Genomic DNA, 24144 nt, shown 5'->3' with positions numbered 1-24144 from the left:
CCAGTTTGGCTCCTCCCAGGTTTAGGGGAGTTTGCCAGGGACCTTTGCCAAGGAGAATTGGTAGGACAGACAGCCACCTCCTCCACTAACACTTTACCAGCACTTTCCACGCTCACTTTGTCCATCAGCAATTTCACTGAAGCACCTAATTTCGCCATTGTATTAACCAATAACCCAAACTTAAGGTTAATTCTAGACTCAAGGCTGGTAATGGGGTCACAATCAGGAGTAAGGGAGCCAGGGTGTGGAGTGGTTGGTACAGACTGAGAAGAGGGATTGGGTGGAACAATGGACAGAGAATCAGAATTATTATCATTAAAAGATTTAGCAGACACCTGACTTGCTTAAGTCCTCTTACCACTAGCTCTTGCCATTGCCTTCCTCTTTTTGTCCCTGTCTAATTTGGTCAAATGACTATTCAGTCTTCCACATTTTACTATCCCATGAAACATTCTTCACAAGTCAATTCAGGAGAACATATTTGACCCCCTACAATCGTGCAAAGTGTATGTGGGTCATAGCAGGTTTTAGTCAGTCGAGTATTGCAGCCTTTACTGCAATAGCAATACCTAAAACTCTGAGAGCCCGAATCGGACACTGCTGACAAGTCACGAGTCAAGAAGCCTAAAGTTAGTCAATATTCAGATACATCTGACACTATCTAATTGTGCTGAAAAGGCTACCATACAGAGAATACTTCGCCAATGGTTCCAACAAGAACAAAACAGAAGAGAAAATAAAAAAAAAACTGCTGCTGCCAACCACAGTATCCACAGCCATCAGAAACATTGAGCTCGTTTGCTTAGATGGTTCCTCTCTTACACTGAAAGTGAGCGGGGTCACTCACCTAGCCAAAACAAAAGTAGCGCTACCGCGAATTTCAAAATTCTAGCTGCCGGCTAATAGGAACTAATAGCTATGTAATTACTTGCTAAGTAGCTTATGTAAAAAAATATTTTTTTACCATTTTGTGCTTGGTAAAAGCTATGGAAGGGTGTCTGTAGTTTCATTCCTCAATTCTATTCTTTCAATATTTCACAGTATATGTATTTTACAGTTCAAGCATGACTTCTTAAAGAAGACTGAAATGGCTTAACATACCTTCACAAACTCCTTTTCAGTTACTTCTCTAGTAATAGCCATATTTGCTAAGGCAGTAAGAAGGTAAAAGGCTTCATTTTCTTCCATTACTTGTAGACGATCATGAAACTGCCCCCGAGTGTCAGAATGAGAAACGAGGAAAGCCCAATCCTCACTTGTACTGTGTTGTTCATCTGCGGAGGCTACGGTTTTGTCAGAGTCTTCACTGATGCCAACATGAAGCATGTACACGATTTTCCACAACCTGCCAGACATTTAGAAAATGCTAGTGCTTTACTTTTGCATTTCTTACATATAAGAAAGAATAAAACAAAAATCTTTTAACAATGCTTCTTGATAGTGTAACCACTACATGATCTCAGAGGAGTTACCCTTAAGATCCCACTAGGACTCCAAAACACAGACAGACAAATATCAAGAATTCTTTCATAGTTGGTCTATGCCAGGATCGTGTCCTTTTTTGGTACAGTGATGGCATATAAATGAATTCATAGCAGGAAGGCTTTTTATCCTGTCCTACAGCAGCTACCTGGATGATCACAATTAACCCCTCTTCCACACATGTGACAACAGTTGCATAGGCATACAAAGTCCCACAATCACTCTATAAACAAACATTACTTTTTTCTTCTCTGAGAGTTTTTTCGCTGTGCAGTACTTCTTTACCAAAATTCCCCAATATCTACTGAGAAAGGTTACATATGTACAAAGTTTTAGTCCCCCCTGAATAGTGTTTCCTAATTACATTCCCATGTTTTATGTTGAAATACAAATTTTGTTTTGCCCTCAAGGAGTACCCTCTGATGCACATGCTCAGTTAATGTGCTCTCATGCCTCTACATGTCTCTTGGCTCCTTTCTACATTTCTGGGCTGGAAAGTGTTTTCAAGTGATTCCATTACAATGAGGATTTTCATTATAAATAATGTAGTTTTAAGTTTCCTGTGGAATAGTGAATTTCCACTAACATTCCCCCGCTTTATGTTAAAATATGAATTTTGTTTTGGTTTAAAGTGTCTCCCCAAGTGCATATCCATTGTAGTTTATATTTCCTGCTCAAGCTCTCTCATTTTTCTTGGCTCCCTTTCTGATTTTCAGGATGAAGAAAGTGCTCTTAAGGGATTTTTATTATAATAGTGTCACTTTTATTTTGAATATAGTACTGTATTGGGTTTTCAGTGTGAGATTCATCTTTATTTTCACTGATGATCAGGATGATTTGCTTATCATCAATATTCCTCCACCATGATGGGTTTCATCGTTACCATTCATGATCTCCTATTTAAGCAAATCTTATTGATCTCTATTAATACAGAAACCGATAGTATATCTGTTCAGGTCACATACATTTTTATTACCAGGATAAAAATTCTTTCCTGTTTAATTATATTATATATATACTGTGTCACCCAATTTATATATACATACTAGTCATCAAATTAAATCCTATGTGCTTATGACTGATCAACTTTGTGACCATTCCGAGGTTGGAAGTGTGTCCATGGCTGGACCTAAAAGCAAACATTCAGTAGGAGTGACTCATCATACATTAAATCTGGCATACCAAATAATTCATGACTACTTATAACCAACAACCACTTACTATCTTATGCAAAACGCTGGCATACAAAACAGATACTGTACAGTGTACTGACATAAACACCCAAATTAACAAACTGTTTAACAATGTCAGTTATCATAATGTTATATCACACGTTTATGAAGAGTTATGTAACAGTTGTTGACTCGTGAAAAATTTGCTAATTTTCAATTGTGACTTCCAAGTAAAAAACAAAATGACAAATTTTAAAAATAATTTGTATTTTTCATAGCTAACAAACCTGCGGTCTCAACATTAGGATAAAGTCTTCTAGCGCCAGCTGTAAACCAGTAAAAAACAATAGGACTTGTTTATGCAAGGAATTGGTGGCATCTGGCATCAGTCACGGGATGAGGGAGGAAGCGGGCAGCGACCTAATCTCAACCCCGTGACGTATTTAGTTTTCTTCCAGACCAGGGTTAACTAAGAAAGAGGTGGCTAGAGGTGAGCAGTAAATGTTAAGACCTCAGGTTTGTTAGCTATGAAAAATACAAATCAATTTAAAAATTTGTCATTTGTTTATATGCGGAATAAATGTGGGTTTTAACATTAGGATAGACTCACCTTTCGTGGGAGGTAAGAGAATCTTGAACTGACTGGAGGTTCAGCACACCTGGTCACACTTCCTGAATAAGAGAATTCAAAGGAAGGAGACCCAAGCCTCTGGCTTGTTAGATCGATGGATATCTAACGATCAGATTACTGGGCTAAAATACAATGCAGAGATTCACTGCATACGAGGATAGGAGGAAGGTAAAGATCTATATCTGTTCAGATAACAAACTAAGGTAGCCACCTAGACATGTTTGCTATCATTCCTCTCTCTCCTTGCTACAAAGAGGAGGGGCTTGCTACTAAGAGGTATATTTGTGTAGAATATTAAATGCACTAACAGTAAGGCTATTTCATTCACCTGTATCTAACCAGTTCCAGCGTATGATGGATCAATCTGCTTACCACCCATACGCAGAGAAGAAAGGGGAAAAGGAAAAGGAAAAAGACCAGCCATCTCAATCTTTCTCACTTTCATACCATCATCTTAAGCAAGACACAAACTGTCCCACTTGGGGCACTGGATGAGCTACACAACTTGTTGAGCAGCCACCACCAGACCCAAAGAAAAAGTGCCCAATGACCTGTGGGCAACGTCCCTCAGGTAGAAGGATGTGAAGGTGGTTTGGTGAAGCCAGAAACCTGCATTCAAAATCCTATGAACAGATAAGTTCTTCTTGAATGCCAAAGAGGAGCCTAGCCCTCTAAAGTCATGTGCCCTTCCATGCACAGTATTGGCAGTAGAAACTGATGAAGGGTAGGCATGTCTAATCACTTCATGTAGCCAAAAGGAAATATTATACTTGGACACTTCTTTCTTGTTCTGGCCTGTGCCGACAAAAGGTCTTTGGCACCCAAGTCTGAGGTGTCGAGTCCTTTTTAGACAACTACGCAGTGCCCTGACAGGACAGTAGTAACTCATCTGGATCATTAACAAAATCCCTAAGGGAAGGGATGGAAAAGGAAACAAATCTGTCATCATGGACCAAGGGGTTTTAAGTCTTAGCAACAAATTATGGGGTAAATTCAAAGGCTACCAACTCCCAACCCCTGGAAGGTTTAACATCAAAAGGCAGACCATGGAGTTCGCCCACTCTCTTTGACGAAGCCAAGGCTACAGGAAAAACTACTCTGGAAGGTCAAGTTTCTGTCTGATGACTGTCACAATGGTTCATATGGGGCTCAAGTGAGACTACTTAGAACCAGAGTCAGATCCCAGGTATGTGGTTTAAGTTCAAAACTTTTGAGCATCATAGATATTTCCCAAGAGGAAGTAAGGTTCATGTCTTTCAGACATAGAACTAACCCAAACACAGCCCTGTCCCTGTAGCCCTTATTGGCAAAAACAGAAAGGTGTTTCTCTGTTCGGAGGAATAGAAACCCCGTCAAAAACACCAAACACAGTAGGTGGCCCATTTTCCCCGGTACATGGCTGAGGAAGATCTTCTGAGGTAGCCTGACACCTCTGTCACTGCTCAGTGAGAAAAGCCTCTCATTTGCAGGAGATACTGGATAGTCTCTAGCCATGAAGAGACAGGGACCCTACCAATCGATGATATCTCTCTACATGAGGTTGACAGAGGAGGTTGTGTCATGAGGGGATTTCTCTCGGAACCGGTGAAAGCAGAGATAGCAGACCTGGGACCATTCTACTTGAGGCCACAAAGGAGTAACTTAGGTCATCCTGAGATTTTGAGAAATCATCACTGTGATATGAAGGATCAGGCAAAAGGGGGGGATTGCGCACTTCCAAATTGTTGCGGGGATATTGAAGGGCATCCTCTGCCACGGCAAAAAATCTCAAACTACTGAACAATAGACCTCTAGCTTCCTGTTGAACCTTGTTGCGAAGAGGTCTATCATTAGTCTCCCCCACAGATGAAAAAGCCTGTCCATTATTTCTTGATGCAAAGACCACTCCGTCCCTAGGACCTGACCCCAAAAACTTAGCTTGTGGGACACTATATTCTTCTTGCCTGGAATGTACCTTGCTATGAGGCCCACCGAGTTGTCGATTTCCCACTGATGCAACTGAACTGTTATCATGTGAAGTTGACGTGACACCAGCTACCCCGTTTGTTCACATACGCTACCACTGTAGTGTTCTCTGACGTTAGAACAACGGAGTGCCCGTCACCCTTTCCTGAAACTCCGGAAGTGCTAGGAAGGCTGCTTCCAACTCTAGCACGTTGATGTGAAGTTGCCTGTCCTGAGGACTCCACACTCTGGAAGTCAGGAGATCTTCTAGATGTGTTCCCCAACCCTCGTAGATGTTGGAGAACAAAAGAAGCTCTGGAGGGAGTGAATGAAGAGGCACTCCTATTGTCTGGTTTTCATCTTTCAACCACCATAGAAAGTCACTTCTTACTTCTGTTGACAGAGGAACCTGAAGCTGAGGAGAGTCCCCTCCTGGGGACCACAATTCTTTCAGCCTCCATTGAAGGGATCGAGGATGTGCACAGCCAAGAGGAACCAGCTTCTCCAGTGACTTCAAAAGGCCTAGAACTACTTGCCACTGCCATGCTGGTTGTTCTTGTTTGGACAGGGAGGAGCGAGCCACTGTCCCGAACTTCTCGATCTTTAGGTCTGATGGGAAAACTCTCGACGAGGCTGTGTTTATGACCACTCCCAGGTAAAGAATCCTCTGACTGGGCTGAAAATTGGACTTTTCCAAATTTATCACAATGCCTAAGCCATGATAAAATTGGAGAAGAAGGTTCCTGTCTTGAATTAGCTTCTCACAAAAATTCGCTAAAACCAGCCAGTTATCAAGATATCTTAGGAGGTGAATCCCCTGTGCATGAGGCCATGTCAACACTTGGGTGAAAACTCTTGTGAACACCTGGGGAGCTGTTGTTAGGCTGAAGCAAAGGACCTTGAACTGGAACACCAGTTCTTCAAGAAACTTCCAGGAAGAGGGATAGATTAGGATCTGGAAGTAAGCGTCCTTCAAATCTATTTTGAGCATGTAGTTGTTTCTGACAGCTGCTAGGACCATTCGAGGAGTCTCCATCCTGAACTTGGTCTTCCTGATGAAGAGGTTCGAAGTTGAAAGGTCTCTCACTGGTCTCCAATCGCCAGTGGCTTAGGGGGCTAGAAAGATTTGGCTGTAAAAACCTGGGGAAGGACACTTGACTTGTTCTATTGCTCCTTTCTCCATCATCTTCCTCATTTCTTCCTGGAGAGCTAGGTGTTTCAGAGAGCCCTGGGCGTAAGTTAGCTAAAGGAGTGGACGATTGGAGAGAGGAGGGGCGAAGTCGAAAGGTAGTAGATATCCTACCTGAAGGACATCTACAACCCACGGCTCTGGCCCAAAATGCTGCCACATAGGCCAATGGCTCGCCAGGCTTCCCCCGACTGGTGGCAAAGAGTGGGGAGGGGTGCCTACTCTATCGTCTACCTCCTCTTCCTGGCCCGGAAGAGTGGGACTGAAAGGGACATTGCTGAGATGGTTTCTTCACTGTTGACGAAGCAGGTTGGGAAGGCTTGCTAGCAGGGGGCTGGTCTTGAAGGCTTCCTGGGAGGAGGCTGTAGTTTCTGTCTTGGCGTGTTAGAGCAGGAGGGACCAGTCGTTATTATTGGCTCGATGCCTATCAATAGCTGTCTCTAGCTGATCCCTAGGGAAAAGCAGCTGGGAGTCTAGGATATCACCATTCCTCAAGGACAGTATAGAGTCAATGTCAAAAGACTGAGCCACCTTGGAGAGGGCTGCATCTCTCCTCATTAGCAGTAGATTAGCCCACAGATTAGCACTCAAGTGGATAAAGTACAATATGGCCTTAGCACCAGATTGTAACAAGCTGATGTAAGATTCACTATTAATTGTATTTCTTGATGAAAAAGAGAAAATTCTGGCCATTGCTGTTGACCATAAATCAAGCCAAGAGGCAGTCGACTGCAAAGTTGCTGCTTCTTGAAAAGTACGGGAAGGACCTTCTGCCTTAACCTGATCTAGGGCCAGTCCAGACTTCAACAGAACGACATCTGGGTTGATTTGTCTATTTAGAAGAGGCACTAGAGGAGTTGCATAAAACCTTCTATGGCAAGGAAGTGGAGGAGGAAGCCCGAATGATCTGCTGGAACAAAGGGAGTTATCCCGGCCCGAAATCAAGGAATTGACTTGATTCAGGACAGAGTCGGCATGATTTCAGCAGGGTAACTCAAAAGATGTTTTAGAGTCCTTCTTCAGTCCTAGGGACCATCGCAGAAGCAGGCACAGCTTTCATGAATGAGATCAATAACCTCTGCATAGGAAGTATAAAACTCTTGATTCTCCATATCCTCTGCTTCCTGGTCACAAGAATTCCTGTCTGCCGCTTCTAATGGGTCCGTAGGGTTTTGCACCAGGGCATAAGATCTATCAGGCCCTAGCCCTGTGGGAGTTGGAATGCCTTTTGATGCAGTGGAATGTAAAGTGTCTTGAACACTGGTTCGAGATGCAGAAATTCTCTTCTCGCACAACGGATGTGCAGACTCTTGCAACCTGGAAGGACTATACAGGCAGTCCCTGATTATTGGCGGGGGTTCCGTTCCCGACATCATGATGATAACTGAAAATCGCTGATAACCGAAAACCGGTGATAATAGCCCTGATCTCCAGTTATTGGCGCTGATATCCGGTTATCGGCGTCGACAACCAGGGATTGGTGCCACCGGTAAGTGGGGACCAGTGCCGATAACTGGGGATCAGCACTGATAACCAGGGATTGGCACCGATAACTGGAGATTGATGCTGAAAATCCAGTTAGCGTCGTTACTAGACAAGCACTGTAAAACCAGATTGCCGATAACAGGGAACTACCCGTAGTCAAGTCTGTGACCCCGGGAAGACGAACAATGGGCATGGTCTCTCCTTGGAGATCGCAATGAGGGACGTTGTTGAGGCGAGGAACGGCAAGTCTGCATGCCCAACTCACCTGGTGTAGAACCACAGCCATTTCCATCTACACGGCTGTGCCTATCCCCACGGCTGTACCCATCCTATTGTCCATTTCTATCTTTACGGCCATGTCCATCTACTTTTCCACATCCATGAGATTCAGAGGGGAAATCACGATCTTTTTTGGGGAAGCGTGACTCGGAACGAAGGTAAGACGAACATTTGCAAGGCCGAGGATTGACCGGACTTCTGGAAAGGAAGGCGTCAGAACGCAAACGGGAAAGAACATCCCTTGCAGCCGGCCATGAAAGAGAACAATGAAGAGACAACATCTGTAGACAAGAGCATGAACGTGGACGTGATGAATTCTGGACAAGTGAGGGTAGAACTGTAGAAGAATCCACAACAAGGGATTTCTTGATTGGAGCTTTGCTGTCTTCCCTCCGAACCTGATCAGGACAAACTAATTGGGGCAGAGGGAATCACTGCAACTTTCCTCTCTGAAAGATATTCTTGAAGTTGAGATGCGGACGGACGAGGCACATCAACGATGGGAACACGTACACGTATGGGAGAGTCATGGATGTGGTCTCAAGATGACGTAGAAATGTAGATGGCCCTTTGCTTCTTGGGGCGAGGATCTGAGACGAAGTCTCTAATCCTCCAACGTCTGACAGGGGAAGAACGGACAAAAGGAAAAGACAGAGAGGACAAAGAAGACGAAGAAGGGGGAGAGCTACGTCGCTTCTTCCTAAGAATATGTCCGTACTTCTCTCGAAAGACTGAGTCAGCTCTGTCAAACACAGCCTAAATGAGAGAATCTGCAAATGGAGCAGCAGAAGATGACATCATCACAGAAACCGATGACCGCTGTGACATCACAGGAGCAGACAAACTCTGTAGAGGAGCTGGGATAGCTGATGGTATGGGAACTGTAATGGTGGCTGAGCAGGAAACCCAAGAAGCTGTAGCCTTAACGGGAGGTGACTCAAGATGATGCACAGGAAGGTCTAACAGCATGGTACCTGAGGGGGGGAGAGAGAGAGGAGAGATCCAGCAGAGTGAAGGTCAGGATATGGGAACTGCCGTGGCGGCCAACACTGAAAGGCAAGAAGACATGAAGTGACATAATATGACCATCCAAAGCCTAACGAGGCCTAAAAGTCAGACATCTTCAATTGCCTCCACCCTCCCAGGGGGGCGGGGCCTTCCAACACAAAAAAGGAGGGGCAGCATAAGGAATTAAATCTTCTGACCCCTCTCCCAAAACTTCCAAGGACGAGGCAATGGAAGAATGGGAAGGGGTAAAAATTTTCAAGGAAGAAGAAGCAACTGGAGGAGGTCTGGGCAAGGGAGACAAAACAATGAGGAGCTTGAAAAACTTCCATCGAAGGAGGAGAGAACGTTTCCCAAGATAGCGTCTTTGAATTCCTCTTATGCTGCTGCTTCTTGGCAAAGATCCTCCATTGCTCAGGAGACCAAGAATGACACTCAGGGCTAGGGTTAGTTACGTTACAAGAATTGGATCTGCATCTACTACAAGTAGAATGGGGATCTGTATCAAAGGAAGCAAGAAAAAGTGAACAAGGGTAGTTCGCTACACCGGGACATTTCCTCTGTGGCTGAATGGGACGCTGAGATAAGTTTTAGGATTGCATTATCAAAAGCCAAAACACACACACACACACACCACACATTATATCACTATGACAATTATTTCAAACCAAGGAAACATAGGCAAAGAAGGAAAAACCGGTTTTAAGGAGTAGAGTGAAAAGTACAGTACATCCACCTCTGAAGGTAATAAGAAGAAAACTAAAAAGTCACGGGGTTGAGATGAGGTCGCTGCCCACTTCCTCATCCTGTGACTGATGCCAGATGCCACCAATTCCTTGCATAAACAATTCCTATTGTTTTTTACAAGTTTCCAGCTGGCACTAGAAGACTTTATCCTAATGTTCAGACCCAGGTTTGTTTTGCATATGAATAATGATAATTTTCATGATAAAATTAATTATTTGGATACTGTACTTACCTGCTGTTAAAGTTAGCTTTATCTTCATGCCATTTGGTGCCATAGGCACTTGAGAAAAAATCAAAATATGCTCGGCTAACTCGCAAGGAATGTCTTTGTATTCACCTGTTTCCCACCAGACGGTGCTTGAATGTTTATGTTCCGACATATTTCTTCATGACCACCAACTAAGATGTGGAGAGGCTGTGTGGGTTCCCACTTTAACAGTAATATGAAATAATTAATTTTACCATGAAAATTTTCATCATTTGGAATGAATCTTATCTACTGTCATTGAAGGAGACAGATGGGTTAGTGCAGCCAGAGAAACAGAGTTCAGCCAAGTGAACAAAAAGGTTTTTAATGAGGAGAAAAAGCTTCTCAACATTCCTGTCTGATGTGTGATCCTCATTGGCAAGTATTGTCGCCAGATGTTGGAACCACAAAAGGGTGTAAGGTCCTCGTAGCGAGACTTGTCAGAGGATCCTTACTGGGAAAAAGGACTATCTCACAAAGTACTGGTGACCCCTGTGCCTGAGTTGAAACCCATAACCAACAGTCCAAAACTAAAGATAATTACTACCTTCATATATGAAGGTGCGCTCCTATACACAAATGTGGGCCTTAATGTTCTCAAAATTCAATAGCGATAAGGTTGAAAGTCATGGTTAGTGTCATATTTGGTTTAGGAGAGTCCCTGCTGCAACGATAGGACTAAGGGCTTAACACCACATGCTAAATTGAACACTTGCAAAAAATGGGGCAAAAATAGTTATAACTCCCCTGAGCTCAAGACAACTTTCTCTAAAAGACAGTTTTAAAGGAAATAAAGACATGTTTACGGTACAGAGGCCATGAGGACTATCTCCAAAAAAGGTAAAATACTCAGGAATCAACTCTGTGTGCACAGACTTTAGTCATAAGAGTGTTTGGCCTTCTAACACCACAGATAAATTCTCAAGGTCTCCTCTTCCAGGTTTATTCCAATGCTGCCTAAGAAGATAAATTAGGTGCTGCCACAAATCTGGGAAGGGCTTTCAATTCCAGGTCTCTTCTTTAAGCAAAGAAGGAAAAGAGAGAGTTTGCCACCAGAACAAAGCCAAAGAACAAGATAGGGCTTGAAGCTCACTAACCCTTAAACTATTGAGCCTCTATTTACAAAAACGTCTCCCGTATGCGGCGTTGGGAGTTATATTTAAGCGGAAAAAAGTTTTTTCAAAAAATCACAGCACGCTTAGTTTTTAAGATTAAGAGTTCATTTTGGCTCCTTTTTTTGTCATTGCCTGAAGTTTAGTATGCAACCATCAGAAATGAAAAAAATATTATCATATATAAATATTGAAATATATGACAGCAAAAAAAATTTTTCATATATAATTTTATACAAATCGCGCTGTAAGCAAAGCGGTTAAAGCTAACGGGTTATTTTTTCTTTGTATTGTACACTAAATTGCGATGATTTTGGTATATAACAAATTGTAAAACGATCAAAGCAACACAGAGAAAATATTATCACAAAATGATGCAAGAATTAAGTAGCATACGGACATAAAAATGTTTTTCAAAAATTCACCATAAATCAAAATATTGTGCTAGAGACTTCCCGTTTGTTGAAAAATGAAGCTAATTGATTGAATATTACTAGGCTGTAAGTGTTTTAGCTTACAATTGCAGTTTTCGACCATTTCGGTCGAGTTAAAGTTGACCGAAAGTAGAATTTTTTCTATTTATCGTGATTTATATGAAAATATTTCAAAACTGATAAAAGCTACAACCATGAGTTTTTTCTGTTGTATTGTACATGAAATTGCGCACATTTTCATATATAAAAGTTTATGTAACAACTAATATAAAACGGTGCAAACATTACGACAATGTGACGAAAGAATTTCTGAGATGTTCGGCCAAATTACCGCGCGGATGTAAGGAAAATGTTTTTTTTTCAAAAATTCACCATAAATCGAAATATTGTGCTAGAGACTTCCAATTTATTGCAAAATGAAGGTAAACGATTGAATATTACTAGAATGTAAGAGTTTTAGCTTACAATTGCGTTTTTTTACCATTTCGGTTGAGTTAAAGTTGACCGAAGGTTGAAATTTTGGCAGTTATCGTGATTTATGTGAAAATATTTCAAAACTGATAAAAGCTACAACCATGAGCTATCTTCTGTTGTATTCTACATGAAATTGTGCACATTTTCATATATAAAAGTTTATGTAGCGACTAATGTAAAACGATGCAAACATTACGACAACGTGACAAAAGAATTTCTGAGATGTTTGGCCGAGTTACCGTGCGCAGACGTACGGAAAAAGTTTTTTTTTTTCAGAAATTCACCATAAATCGAAATATTGTGCTAGAGACTTCCAGTTTGTTGAAAAATGAAGGTACATGATTGAATATTACTAGAATGTAAGAGTTTTAGCTTATAACTGCGTTTTTACCATTTTGGTCGAGTTAAAGTTGACGAAGCTTGAAATTTTGGCAGTTATTGTGATTTATATGAAAATATTTCAAAACTGATAAAAGCTACAACCATGAGTTATTTTCTGTTGTATTCTACATGAAATTGCGCACATTTCCATTTATAAAACTTTATGTAACGACTAATATAAAACAGTGCAAACATTACGACAACGTGACGAAAGAATTTCTGAAATTTTCGGCCGAGTTACGCGCAGGCGTAAAAAAAGTTTTTTCAAAAATTCACCATAAATCGAAATATTGTGCTAGAGACTTCCAATTTGTTGCAAAATGAAGGTACATGATTGAATATTACTAGAACGTAAGAGTTTTAGCTTACAATTGTGTTTTTCGACCATTTCGGTCGAGTCAAAGTTGACCGAAGGTTGAAATTTTTTGTAGTCGACGTATGGTACGTCCACTTGGCACCCAACAGACAATTTTAGTCGACGTATGATATGTCCAGTAGGCGTTTAAGGGTTAACCTAGGGTAAGCGTTACACTAAGTATCCATTTGTGTAAGTCAGACAGTCTATTAGAGTTGTATTTAAGACAAAGGTAATGCTAATGAAACTGATATCTTACTAACTGAATCCATTTACAGGCAGTCCCCAGTTATCGGCGGGGTTCCATTTCTGAGGGTGTGATGATAACTGAAAATCACTGCTAACCGAAAATCGGCGATTTCAGGGCTTTTTCGGCGATGTTCGGGGGTTATCGGCGCCGAAAAGCGCCGATTTCCGGTTATCGGCGCCTCTGTTAGGTATGTATCGGCGCCGATAAGCAGAAATCGGCGATTTTTTGTGCCAAAAAATGCCGATTTTCGTCGCTAGACAAGCCCCATAAAACCGGATCGCTGTTAACCGAGCCCACCGTTAACCGGGGACTGCCTGTATAGTGTATTACTTTCAATTTATGTCATCATCGTAATATGTACTATAAAAAACCCATCCACCATGTGCACTGACGTAGGCTAAGCTAATGTATGTTTATCTTCTCAGAATCACCTGATTGAGGCCTACTACTGAAATAATGAGAATTATTTTTTGGTTACTAAAAGAGACGAATTACTGGAATTATTTTTATTTTTGTACATAAATGTAAAACAGGTATAATACATAGGTACACTAACATACTTTATATTAAAATAAATTCCCTCAGCATCACGAAACAGAAGTTTCCTGCTTTGTTTGTTTACGTCTTACTCGATGTTGTTTATGTCAGTTTTTTGGTAACTGTTTGTTAATTATAAGAGATGGTTATAAGCTGTTACATAAGCCATAAGTTTGGTAATCTTGTTTGAAAGCCTAGCCTAGTACCATCTACCATAAATGAAATTCGCTCTACAAGCATAGTCTAGTACAATATAATTTACTGAAAGTTAAATTTGCTCCATGAGCATAGCCTTGTATAGTACGATCTATCGAAAATGAAAATCATTCAGTAAGACTTTTATTTTTTACTTTAATTTAACAAGATGGGATTACCGAGGAAAAGACATTAGCCTAAAGTTACCTAGGCTATTGAAAATTCAACTCGCATGATACACAAGATATGTATACCACAAAATCATGTTCAGGGGACGGAAATGTAAGGGTCACGTGATGTGAGAGACTGAATGCATATTTTATTTGTTTTACTCTAATTACCGTAAAAATAATTAAAACACAAATTTGTAGATGTTGGCAACACGTGCTATTTATAACAGCAGCCTTGGTGCCACCAATGCCAACGAATGAGTGTGCCTGTACATTCATACCTTGTGCACACAATAGTATTTACCTTTTGGGCTGTAAATATATAAAAAAAAACAGAAAATACAGTAAAAATATAACTGAGAACAGCACAAAACATAAATAAGAAAAGTGAAGGCGTTTGTGTGTTACAGTATAGGTTTTAATGTACGCAATACTCCAGTTGTTGTTCTCCCTGTCTGTCTGTATGCCTGTCCCTTTCTATGCCAAATCTCTTCTTCTTTTGTTTGGCTTCGTTGCAGTACAGTACTGTACATAATATCCTTTAATAAAATGTGGAAAAATCATAAACATAAAAACACTAAACAAAACAAGCTCTAGCCAGTCAGACACCTAACTAACCCTCTTCACCCATCCAACACTGCATCCGAGTTCCTCTACACAGCCTTACTGTCCCGTCTCTCCCATGGCACCCAGCCATCCAACCCAATCCTCAACCTTGGAAACTTCTTCATGCCTGCCCCATCCCCAAAAACTCTTTCTCAGTCATTTCATGAGTGTAAGCAGTGTTGACATTTTCCTGAGGCTGCCCGGCATTGGCAACCATCGGAGAGCAGCTTTTTCAAATTTTTAAAAATTTTTATATATTGTATATCTTTGGACCTTAGTCCCTGGTCAGGGGATGTTAGATGATGTCGAATTCTGGATAATGAAGATCCAGATAATTGAGGGATTACTGTATATTTATATATATTATATAGTAAACTTAGGTCTATTTTAAAGAGCATGTCTCTTAGCCAGTTGGTCACAGTCATATACAGTACTTGTAACCAAGCTGGCCAGTTTTGTCACCAAGCGCATTCCACTTATCCTATGGATATATGTGGCTCGCAACCTACCTTCCCTCAAGGTTTTTTTTATTTTTTACCAATAAATGGTTGTTGTTAAGCAAGACCCAAAGACACTTGCTCTAGTGCAAACTGGGGGGTCCACTTTTCACCTGTGGAGATGGCACATATCTGCCACAAACACAGCCTTTGCAGACATGAAGGTGAATTTGGGTGGCTGCCAGAGGTATGCAACTTACTCGTGGTAGCCAGCCAAAATGATGATAGGGGTCAGTTTTGCCTAGCCCTTTGGGTTCATGGGCTTGGTAGGAGTGCTGGGGGAAGGGTACACATCTTCCTGGCAGAACTACAACAGAGAATATTCCCTTTCTGCTCAGGCACACATGCTAAGACAAAGACATCAGAATCCATGATCTCTCTGAATGACTTCTCTGATGAAGATGAAGTGTCATTAGTTGGGACAGATGCCCACAATAACAGGTAAGAAGCGAACCACGCCACTGAGCTCTCCTTACTGAATCCAGAAGGCCCATTGGCACCAACCTTTTTCTTGGAGCTCCCAGAAGGGGATTCAGGATCCCCCATGCAACAATCCAACATTAAGAAGGGCCTAAACAGGGACCTTTCTCCTCCCCCTCATAATCCTGTTTCTCTTAAGGTTTCTGGTCCAGCACTTCATCTGAGAATCTATCTTTCAGGAGACATCAATCCGGCCAATATGATGATGGCAGGGAGTCATTTCTCAAGAGTTCTTAACTGAGAGATGATCATTGGAGCCAGGTATAACGTTAAAGATACTGGACAGCTTGGTGGGAAAAAAAAATGTAAAACGGATGATGAAAAGTAAAAGGCAAAACCAATGCAGTGTTTTTTCTAAACAGAAAGCATACTTATGAAAAAAACAAAGTTATGAGGACTATCATAGAAAGTGCATCAATGACAAATGAGAATGAAGAGAGCAAATTACAAGTCTAGCCCTATAAACAAGATCTTATATAAAACAATGATGACGATATTAAAGTGACTGTCTGGTTATACTTTTCACATCTTTCTTCTATGTTTGCCTTAATATATCTTTTATCATGTGTAAATCCTACAAAGCAACACATAAAATGTTCATATGAATAAAGCACTTACCTTAACAATGATACACTGCTGTACGGAATGACAGCAAGAAACTGCCAAGCACCTGACCGTGGATTGCCAAACATGCAATTAACAGCTCTTTCAAACAGCTGATCATATTCAGTCTGAAAAATGCAATTACTGTAAATAAAAAAAACAGGAAGATAACAGATATTCCACAGCATGCTATGAGTTAAATACTGCTTTTATCAAAATATATAAGATGCCCTTCCTTTCCTCAATATAGCTCAAAATATATCAACCAGTTTTAAAAGCAAAGTTGAGGTATCTGGTAAGCTAATATTTATGCAGATGCTGTAGACTACTAGTACTTGTACCCAGCCAAAGTCCATAATGCTATAGTATTACTGGTATTTACTAAAATATCCTCATTACAGTATTCTCATTATTATTATTATCATTAAAGGAACAGCAACCAGAGGGTTGGCAATTACAGTATTTGAATTTACTGGCTGCATGAGAGATCACTCTCTAAAATGTTAGATGTGTATCCTTAAATGTTATTTCGCCACTCAGTACCAATAAACAATGAATATTTTTCACAGTTCTATCATTAAATAATTTCTAACATACTAAAGCAAACATTATCCTGTGCTCACCTAACTAACAGTAGTGTAAAGAGCTAATTCCATACATTACATACCGCAGACGACAGAAACATACACACACACACCGATGCATTAGACAGCAGACACAAACACACTGAAACTATCACAATAACACACTTGCTATGCACTTCTCTCTCTCTCTCTCTCTCTCCCCTTATTCTTTACATGAAAAAACTGAGAGAGGGAAGAGGCAGCAAGCAGAGGCACAGTAAGTACAGAGCTTACCTTAAAGCAATGCTTAAGAAGAGAGAGAGAGAGAGGTGGGATGCACGCTAAATGTGTAGTTTACCTTAATGTAATGCATACATGCTAATAAAGATACTGCACTTTTGAGAGGTTGTTTACCTTGAAGTGATGTGAGCTGATCCCGCAATTTGCGGACCCGCAATTCGCAGACTCACTGATATGATGACTTTTTTTTGTGGAACCTATCTATAAATTATTGGCGGGAAACTTGCCCATTTGCAGATTTTTCTGTGGAACATATCTGTAACTAATTCGCGGGAATTCACCTATTTGAGGATTCTTTGCTCTTTCATAGAGCAGTATTCTGTATTTTCATATTATTTACTGTAATAAGGTTAAATAATAATGATACGTAATACACACTGGGTACCTGGAGCAATGGTGGTAATAGTAATATAATAATAATAATATTAAATCATACTGGTACTCAACGGTGATGAATGTTGATTATAGATGATGATGAATTAGCTGTGCAGTCTGATGAATGATGAAGATATGACTCCAAAGCAAAGCAGAGGAGTTACATCTCTGATGGTACCTCTTCCCCTTCTTCAGGAGGCACTTTGTCAAGGGTTTCAGGAGGCACCACTTCGTTGAGGTAATTGAACATGTCCATAAAGGTGTTACAATAGGGCTGCATCAGTTCATTAAGGACACTAGAAAAATTTCTGGCTCTTTCCTCAGAATTATCTCAAGCTTCCATCAATGTCTGCAGCTGCCTGACTTTCTTAAGAATTTTGTACAGATTATGAAATTCTTTAAAATCCTGGTCCGTTGGTGGGATACGGAAAGTTCTTCTCCAGCAAGGGCCTTCCCAAGCAGTCTACCCTCTTCATATTCCTTCTCAATGAAGGCGATGGCACTTAGTCGGCACTTAAGTGTCACGCCATAACAGGCTGCCACTTCTCCATGGATATTGCCCTCTCTCAACATTACAGTAATGTCTGCTTCTCCTCGAGTGTGATGACTCTGGTGCTTAGGCTCTTTGCCAGAAACCTTAGAAGAAGCAGGCCGTTTAGGAGGCATCTTAGGGCACGATTCCAAAAAAATATACTTAGTCCGTAGTACCGTACACAAAACATGCACAACCAAGAGATATGCGCCTGGGTAGAGATGTTGGGTCATTTGCCTATATCCGTAGTGTGTACATACATACATATGTACATATGTGGGCCATCTGCCTATATCCGTAGTGTGTACATACATACATACATATGTACATAAGTATACACAGTATTGCGCATACAACAGTGATACTCTGTGCGTACTGTACATTTTATAGATATTTTGTTGTGTTATAAGATGATTTTGAAATACCAAAGTGTTTTAGGATGATACATATAGGTAGAGTATATCTAAAATACGTATGTAGTTTGTAGAATGACAGGACTTACGTACTACGTACTAGGATATGTTGTGCGAAGTATTTTCATGTTACTATAGTACAGTACATATTTGTGACTACAGGCAGTCTCCGGTTAATGGCGGGCTAGGTTAATAGCGATCCGGTTGTACGGCACTTGTCTAGCGACGAAAATCGGCAATTTTTGGTGCTGAAAATCGCCGATTTCCGCTTATCGGTGCAGATATTTGGGTATTGGCGCCGATACATACCTAACAGAGGCGCTGATAACTGAAAATTGGCGCACTTTTCGATGCCGATAAGCCCCGAAAATCACCAAAAAAGTGCCAGAAATCCCCGATTTTCAGTTATCATCACGACCCCAGAACGGAACCCCCGCCGATAACCGAGGACTACCTGTACAGTGAACGCCCGGTATTTGCGGGGGATGTGTACCGCACCCCACTCCCACGAATAGCTAAAATCCGCGAATACTTAAAACCCCTCTAAAAACACTCAGAACTGCACATTTTGATAGTTTAAACACAAGAAAAACCCTCTAAAGATGCTTATACCTGAGTATTTTAATAGTTTTATCACAAAAAGTGCATTTATTCATGGAAATTATATGAAAATACAGCAATTAGTGAATATTTCTCAGTGAAAAATACCGCGAATGGGTGAATTTTCCATGAATAATGGATAGATATGTTCCACAGAGAAACCCGCGAATGCGCGAGTCCGCGAATCGTGAGAACATGAATACAGGGAGGTTTACTGTACTGTACATAAATACATTTTTTATGATGAGAAAATTTAATAATTTTGAAATATTACAGTACCAGGCAGTCCCCAGTTTATGACGGGTCCAGCTTACGACGTTCCGAGGTTACGATGCTTTTCAGAAATATTTCCCGGTTTACGATGCATGTTCCAGGGTTACGACGCATCGTGCGCCGATCCAACGGAAGAAATATGGCTCCAAAACGGCAGAATAATAAAAATTTGGATTTTTTTTTATGAAAAAATAACAATGCAGTTTACATTGTTTTCAATACACCCAGACCACTAAAAGTAAGGTTTTCTTAGGATTTTTTACGATTTTCGACGATTTTTCGGTTTACAACGACTTTTGGCTTACAACGCGGCTTAAGAACGGAACCCCCGTCGTAAACCGGGGACTGCCTGTACTGTAATATATTAATGTAAACACAGCAAAATTTCACTAACAGGTATTTTTTTTTAAGTGTTTTACCCAAGCCAGTGGTCCACAGAGAAGGAAAATGCATGCTGGGATAATGATATACCCAGATGCAATGATACTTGACACGATATTGGCTGTCATCTGTAAAGCAGCCAATCCAGGAGTGCCATTTATTTTCCTTGGCACTCATTGGCTGTACACTTGACGCTCACTGGTTGGACCCACAATCCCATCTTGCGAAGATGGAATTGTGGGAGGCCGCATCTCTCCCAGTGCACTGTGTAGTATGTAGCATCTTCTGATCGGGTGTATCGCGAATCTTTGTGCTCCATTTTTAATCTTTGTGTATTTCTTTTAATCATGCCATAAGATGCCTCCTTAACACCCTGCTGCTCCTAAGGCTTCTGGCAAAGAGCCTAAACAAAAGAAGGCAGTTATGAAGCTCGAGAAAGTAAAACTTCTGGATACGTTGGAGGGCAAAAGTTATGGCGTAGTAGCCTGCCATTTTTGTGTGAATTAGAGTACCGTAAGGTACATCAAGATGAAAGAGGCAGAGATACGAAAGGCTGTAAGTATGAGCTTCTTCATAGTGCAAAAACAGCTTCTACAGTGCGTGACCAGACAACTGTTAAGATGGAACCTGCACTGGCGTTTTGGATGAAGGACTGCCGTAAGAAAAACATCCCCCTCCACTTCAACATCATCTGTGAAAAAGTGCGACAACTGTACCAGCAGTTTTCGACTGCTACGAAAGGTGGCAAAGTACAGGCACAGGAAGGCGATGATGCAGAGGAATTAGAATTCTTAGGCTTCGATGAACCCTTGGAAGAAGAAGAGGAGGAAGAGCCACAAGCAGGACCATCATCAGCTCCTCAGGGTTTTCAGGCTAGTAAGGGGTGGTTCCAATGCTTTCAGAGGCAGTTCCAACTGAAGAATTTTCTCTGCATGAGGAAGCAGCATCTGCAGATATGGAAGTGGCCATGAAATATCCAGAGACCTTCACGAAAATTATAAAGGTGAAGGGATACCATCCAGAGCAGGTGTTCAATATGGACAAAACTGGCTTGTTCTGGAAGAAAATGCCATCTCAGACATACCTCACGAAGGACGAAGCCAAAGCCCCCAATTCAAGGCCCAGATGGATAAGGTTACCCACATAATGTGTGGGAATGCTGCCGGCTTCATGCTCAAACAGGCCTCATTTACAAGGTTGCAAATGCCAGGGCTCTCAAGAATAAGAGCAAGGGGCTGCTGCCTGTGTTTTGGATGCACAACCCCAAGTCCTGGATCACCTAAGTCCCAACATCTAACTGGTTCAATTTAGAGCTTCATCCCTCAAGTTAGGCAATACCTCAACGAATTGGGCATGGAGTTCAAGGTGCTGCTGATTATGGATAACGCTGGTGGCCACCCTCTCAATCTTTATTACGAAGAAGTCCATCTCTCTCCTCCAGCCTATGGACCAGGGCGTGATCCGTGCCTTCAATGCACTCTACATCCGGAACTCCCTCCAGCACCTGGTGAATGCAATGGACACTGACTGTGATTTTATGCTGAAGGAGTTTTGGCGTAAATTCATGATTGCCACGTCTGTCAATCATCGACTGACTGTTGAATGACATGAACAAGGAGACCCTTAATGCCTGCTGGAAGAAGTTGTGGCCAGAGTGTGTTCACGATTATAAGGGCTTCTCTCCTGAAGAAATTCAGCATTCGGCCATTGATAAGACAGTCCAGTTGGTGAGAATTTTTGGTGTAGAAGGCTCCGATGACATAACCCCAGATGAAATCGGCACCCTCGTTGATGCTCATTCTGAGCCCCTGACAGACCAGGATTTGGAAGACCTGTCGAAGTCTGCCAGCGAGGAAGAAGATACGCCAGGTTCAGGGGAGAAGCAGAAGGAGGGGGAGGAGGAGGAGGGCCTGACTTTGGAACGTCTGTCCCAAGTTGGGAGAATGATCAAGGTTACACAGAAGTTTGTTTTAACATGGGATCCTTATATGGAATGCTGCTTAAAGTTTTCAAGCATCCTTGATTCGGCATTGGAGCCCTATAATCAAGCCCTCACCACCATGAAGAAGTAGCTTTGGGAGGCACTTCTTCAGGTGATTTGGGAGGCACTACTTTAGGCAACTCAAGAGGCACTACTTCAGGCAATTCTAGAGACTTTGGAGAACCCTTCTTCATCCGTGTGATGAATATGGTGATAGGCAGCTGCTGCTGCTGCTTCTTAATGGTGGTGAGGGCTTGATTATAGGGCTCCAATGCCGAATCAAGGATGCTTGAAAACTTTAAGCAGCGTTCCATATAAGGAACCCATGTTGAAACAAACTTCTGCATGTCCTTGATCATTCTCCTAACTTGGGACAGACGTTCCAAAGTCAGGGCCCCCTCCTCCCCTCCTCCCCTGAACCTGGTGTATCTTCTTCATCGCTGGCAGACTTCATCAGGTCTTCCAAATCCTGGTCTGTCAGGGGCTCAGAATGAGCATCAACGAGGGTGCCAATTTCATCTGGTGTGATGTCATCGAAGCCTTCTACACCAAAAGTTCTCATCAACTTGACCATCTTACCAATGGCCGAATGTTGAATTTCTTCACAAGAGAAGCCCTTGTAATCGTGAACACACTCTGGCCACTTGTTCCAGTACATATTCAGGGTCTCCTTCTTCATGTCCTTCAACGACCTGTTGATGACGGACAGACGTGGAAATCATGAATTTAAGACAATAGTCTTTTAGCATAAATTCACTGTCATTGTCCATTGCATTCACAAGGTGCTGGAGGGAGTTCCAGGTGTAGAGTGCATTGAAGGCACAGATCATGGCCTGGTCCATAGGCTGGAGGAGAGAAGTGGTGTTGCCGTGGAGGAACTCAAGCTGGACTCCCTTGTACTGAAGATCGAGTGGGTGGCCACCAGCATTACCCATGATCAGCAACACCTTGAACTCCATGCCCAAGTCACTCAGGTATTACCTAACTTGAGGGATGAAGCTCTGATGGGACCAGTACTCTGTAAGGACTTTGGTGATCTAGGCCTTAGGGTTATGCATCCAGAATACAGGCAGCAACACCTTGTTCTTACTATTGAGGGCCCTGGGGTTTTCAGCCTTGTAAATGAGGCCTGGTTTAAGCATGAAGCCAGCTGCATTCACACACATTAGGAAGGTAACCCTATCCTTCTGGGCCTTGAATCCAGAGGTTTTAGCCTCATCCTTCATGAGGTATGTCCGGGAAGGCATCTTCTTCCAGAACAGGGTAGTCTCGTCCATACTGAGCACCTGTTCTGGATGGTAGCCCTTCTCCTCAATGATTTTCTTGAAGGTCTCCGGATATTTTGCGGCCACTTCAGTGTCTGAAGAAGCTGATTCCCCATGCAGAGAAACAGACTTTAGGTGGAACCGCCATTGAAATCAGTGAACCAACCCTTGCTGGCCTGGACACCTTGAGATGCTGATGATTGTCCTGCTTGGGGCTCTTCCTCTTCTTCTTTTTCTGCTTCTACAGACGAGGGTTCATTGAAGCCTAAGAATTCTAATTCCCCTTCTTCATCGCCTTTCTGTGCCTCTACATCGCCCCCCTTCCTCTGCCTGTACTACGCCATCGCCTTCTGCTGGTAGAGTTGTTGTGCTTTCTTGCAAATGATGTTGGAGTAAAGGGGCATGTTCTTCTTCCAGCAGTCCTTTATCCAGAATGCAAGCGCATATTCCATCTTCACGACTGTTTTATCCCGCACTGTCGCAACTGTTCTTGCACTACCAAAGAAGCTCGTGCTTACAGACTTTTGTATCTCCGCCTTTTTCTTCATGTACCTCACTGTGCTCTCATTAACATTAAAATGGTGGCCAACCACAGTGAAACCTTTGCCTTCCTTTAACATATGAGAACTTTCACATTCTCCTCAAGTTTCATAACTGTCTTCTTTCTTTTAGGCTTGTTGCCAGAAGTCTTAGAAGGAGCAGGGCATTTTTAGAGGTATTTTAGGGCCAATTACCACTGACACAAAGATTAAGCACCCACACAGAAAGATCCGCAATCAACATTCATCACCGGAGAGTACCCATATGATTTAATCTTATTTTTATTACAGGTACCCAGTGTAGAATTATGTACTATTATTATTTAATTTAATCTTATTATCTAATATTACTACACTATTATTATTTAATTTTATTACTATTATGTACCGTACTATTATTATTACTTAAATTATTATTCAATGTTATTATACAATAATATGAAAATGGAGAATATTGCTTTCCGAAAAAGACAAAAATCTGCATCCATGAATAGGTAGGTAGGTTCCCTGTGAATATTTTTATAGATATGTTCCACAGAAAAACCCGCAAATGGGCGAGTTTTCCCACGAATAATTTTTAGATAGGTTCCACAGAAAATCCTGCAAATAGCCGAGTCCTTGAATCATCAGAACACGAATATGGGGAG

The 24144-nt window shown here is 41.7% G+C and overlaps 1 protein-coding gene across 2 annotated transcripts in view; it reads right to left on the bottom strand.

The window, feature by feature from the left end:
• Epg5 (ectopic P-granules autophagy protein 5) overlaps positions 1–24144 on the bottom strand; it is a 474230-nt gene that overhangs the window by 386299 nt on the left and 63787 nt on the right. For both annotated transcript variants that reach the window (XM_067119916.1, XM_067119917.1), the window contains 2 exons: positions 16291–16403; positions 1102–1345 (listed from right to left, as the gene is read on the bottom strand). In XM_067119916.1, the coding sequence (XP_066976017.1) occupies positions 1102–1345; positions 16291–16403 (357 nt within the window). The remainder of the gene's footprint in view (positions 1–1101; positions 1346–16290; positions 16404–24144) is intronic.

Source organism: Macrobrachium rosenbergii, chromosome 17 (genome assembly GCF_040412425.1).
Source record: "Macrobrachium rosenbergii isolate ZJJX-2024 chromosome 17, ASM4041242v1, whole genome shotgun sequence".
Taxonomy (NCBI): Eukaryota; Metazoa; Arthropoda; class Malacostraca; order Decapoda; family Palaemonidae; genus Macrobrachium; species Macrobrachium rosenbergii.
Note: the sequence above shows the minus strand (reverse complement) of the source record. Positions and strands in the feature narration are given on the sequence as shown.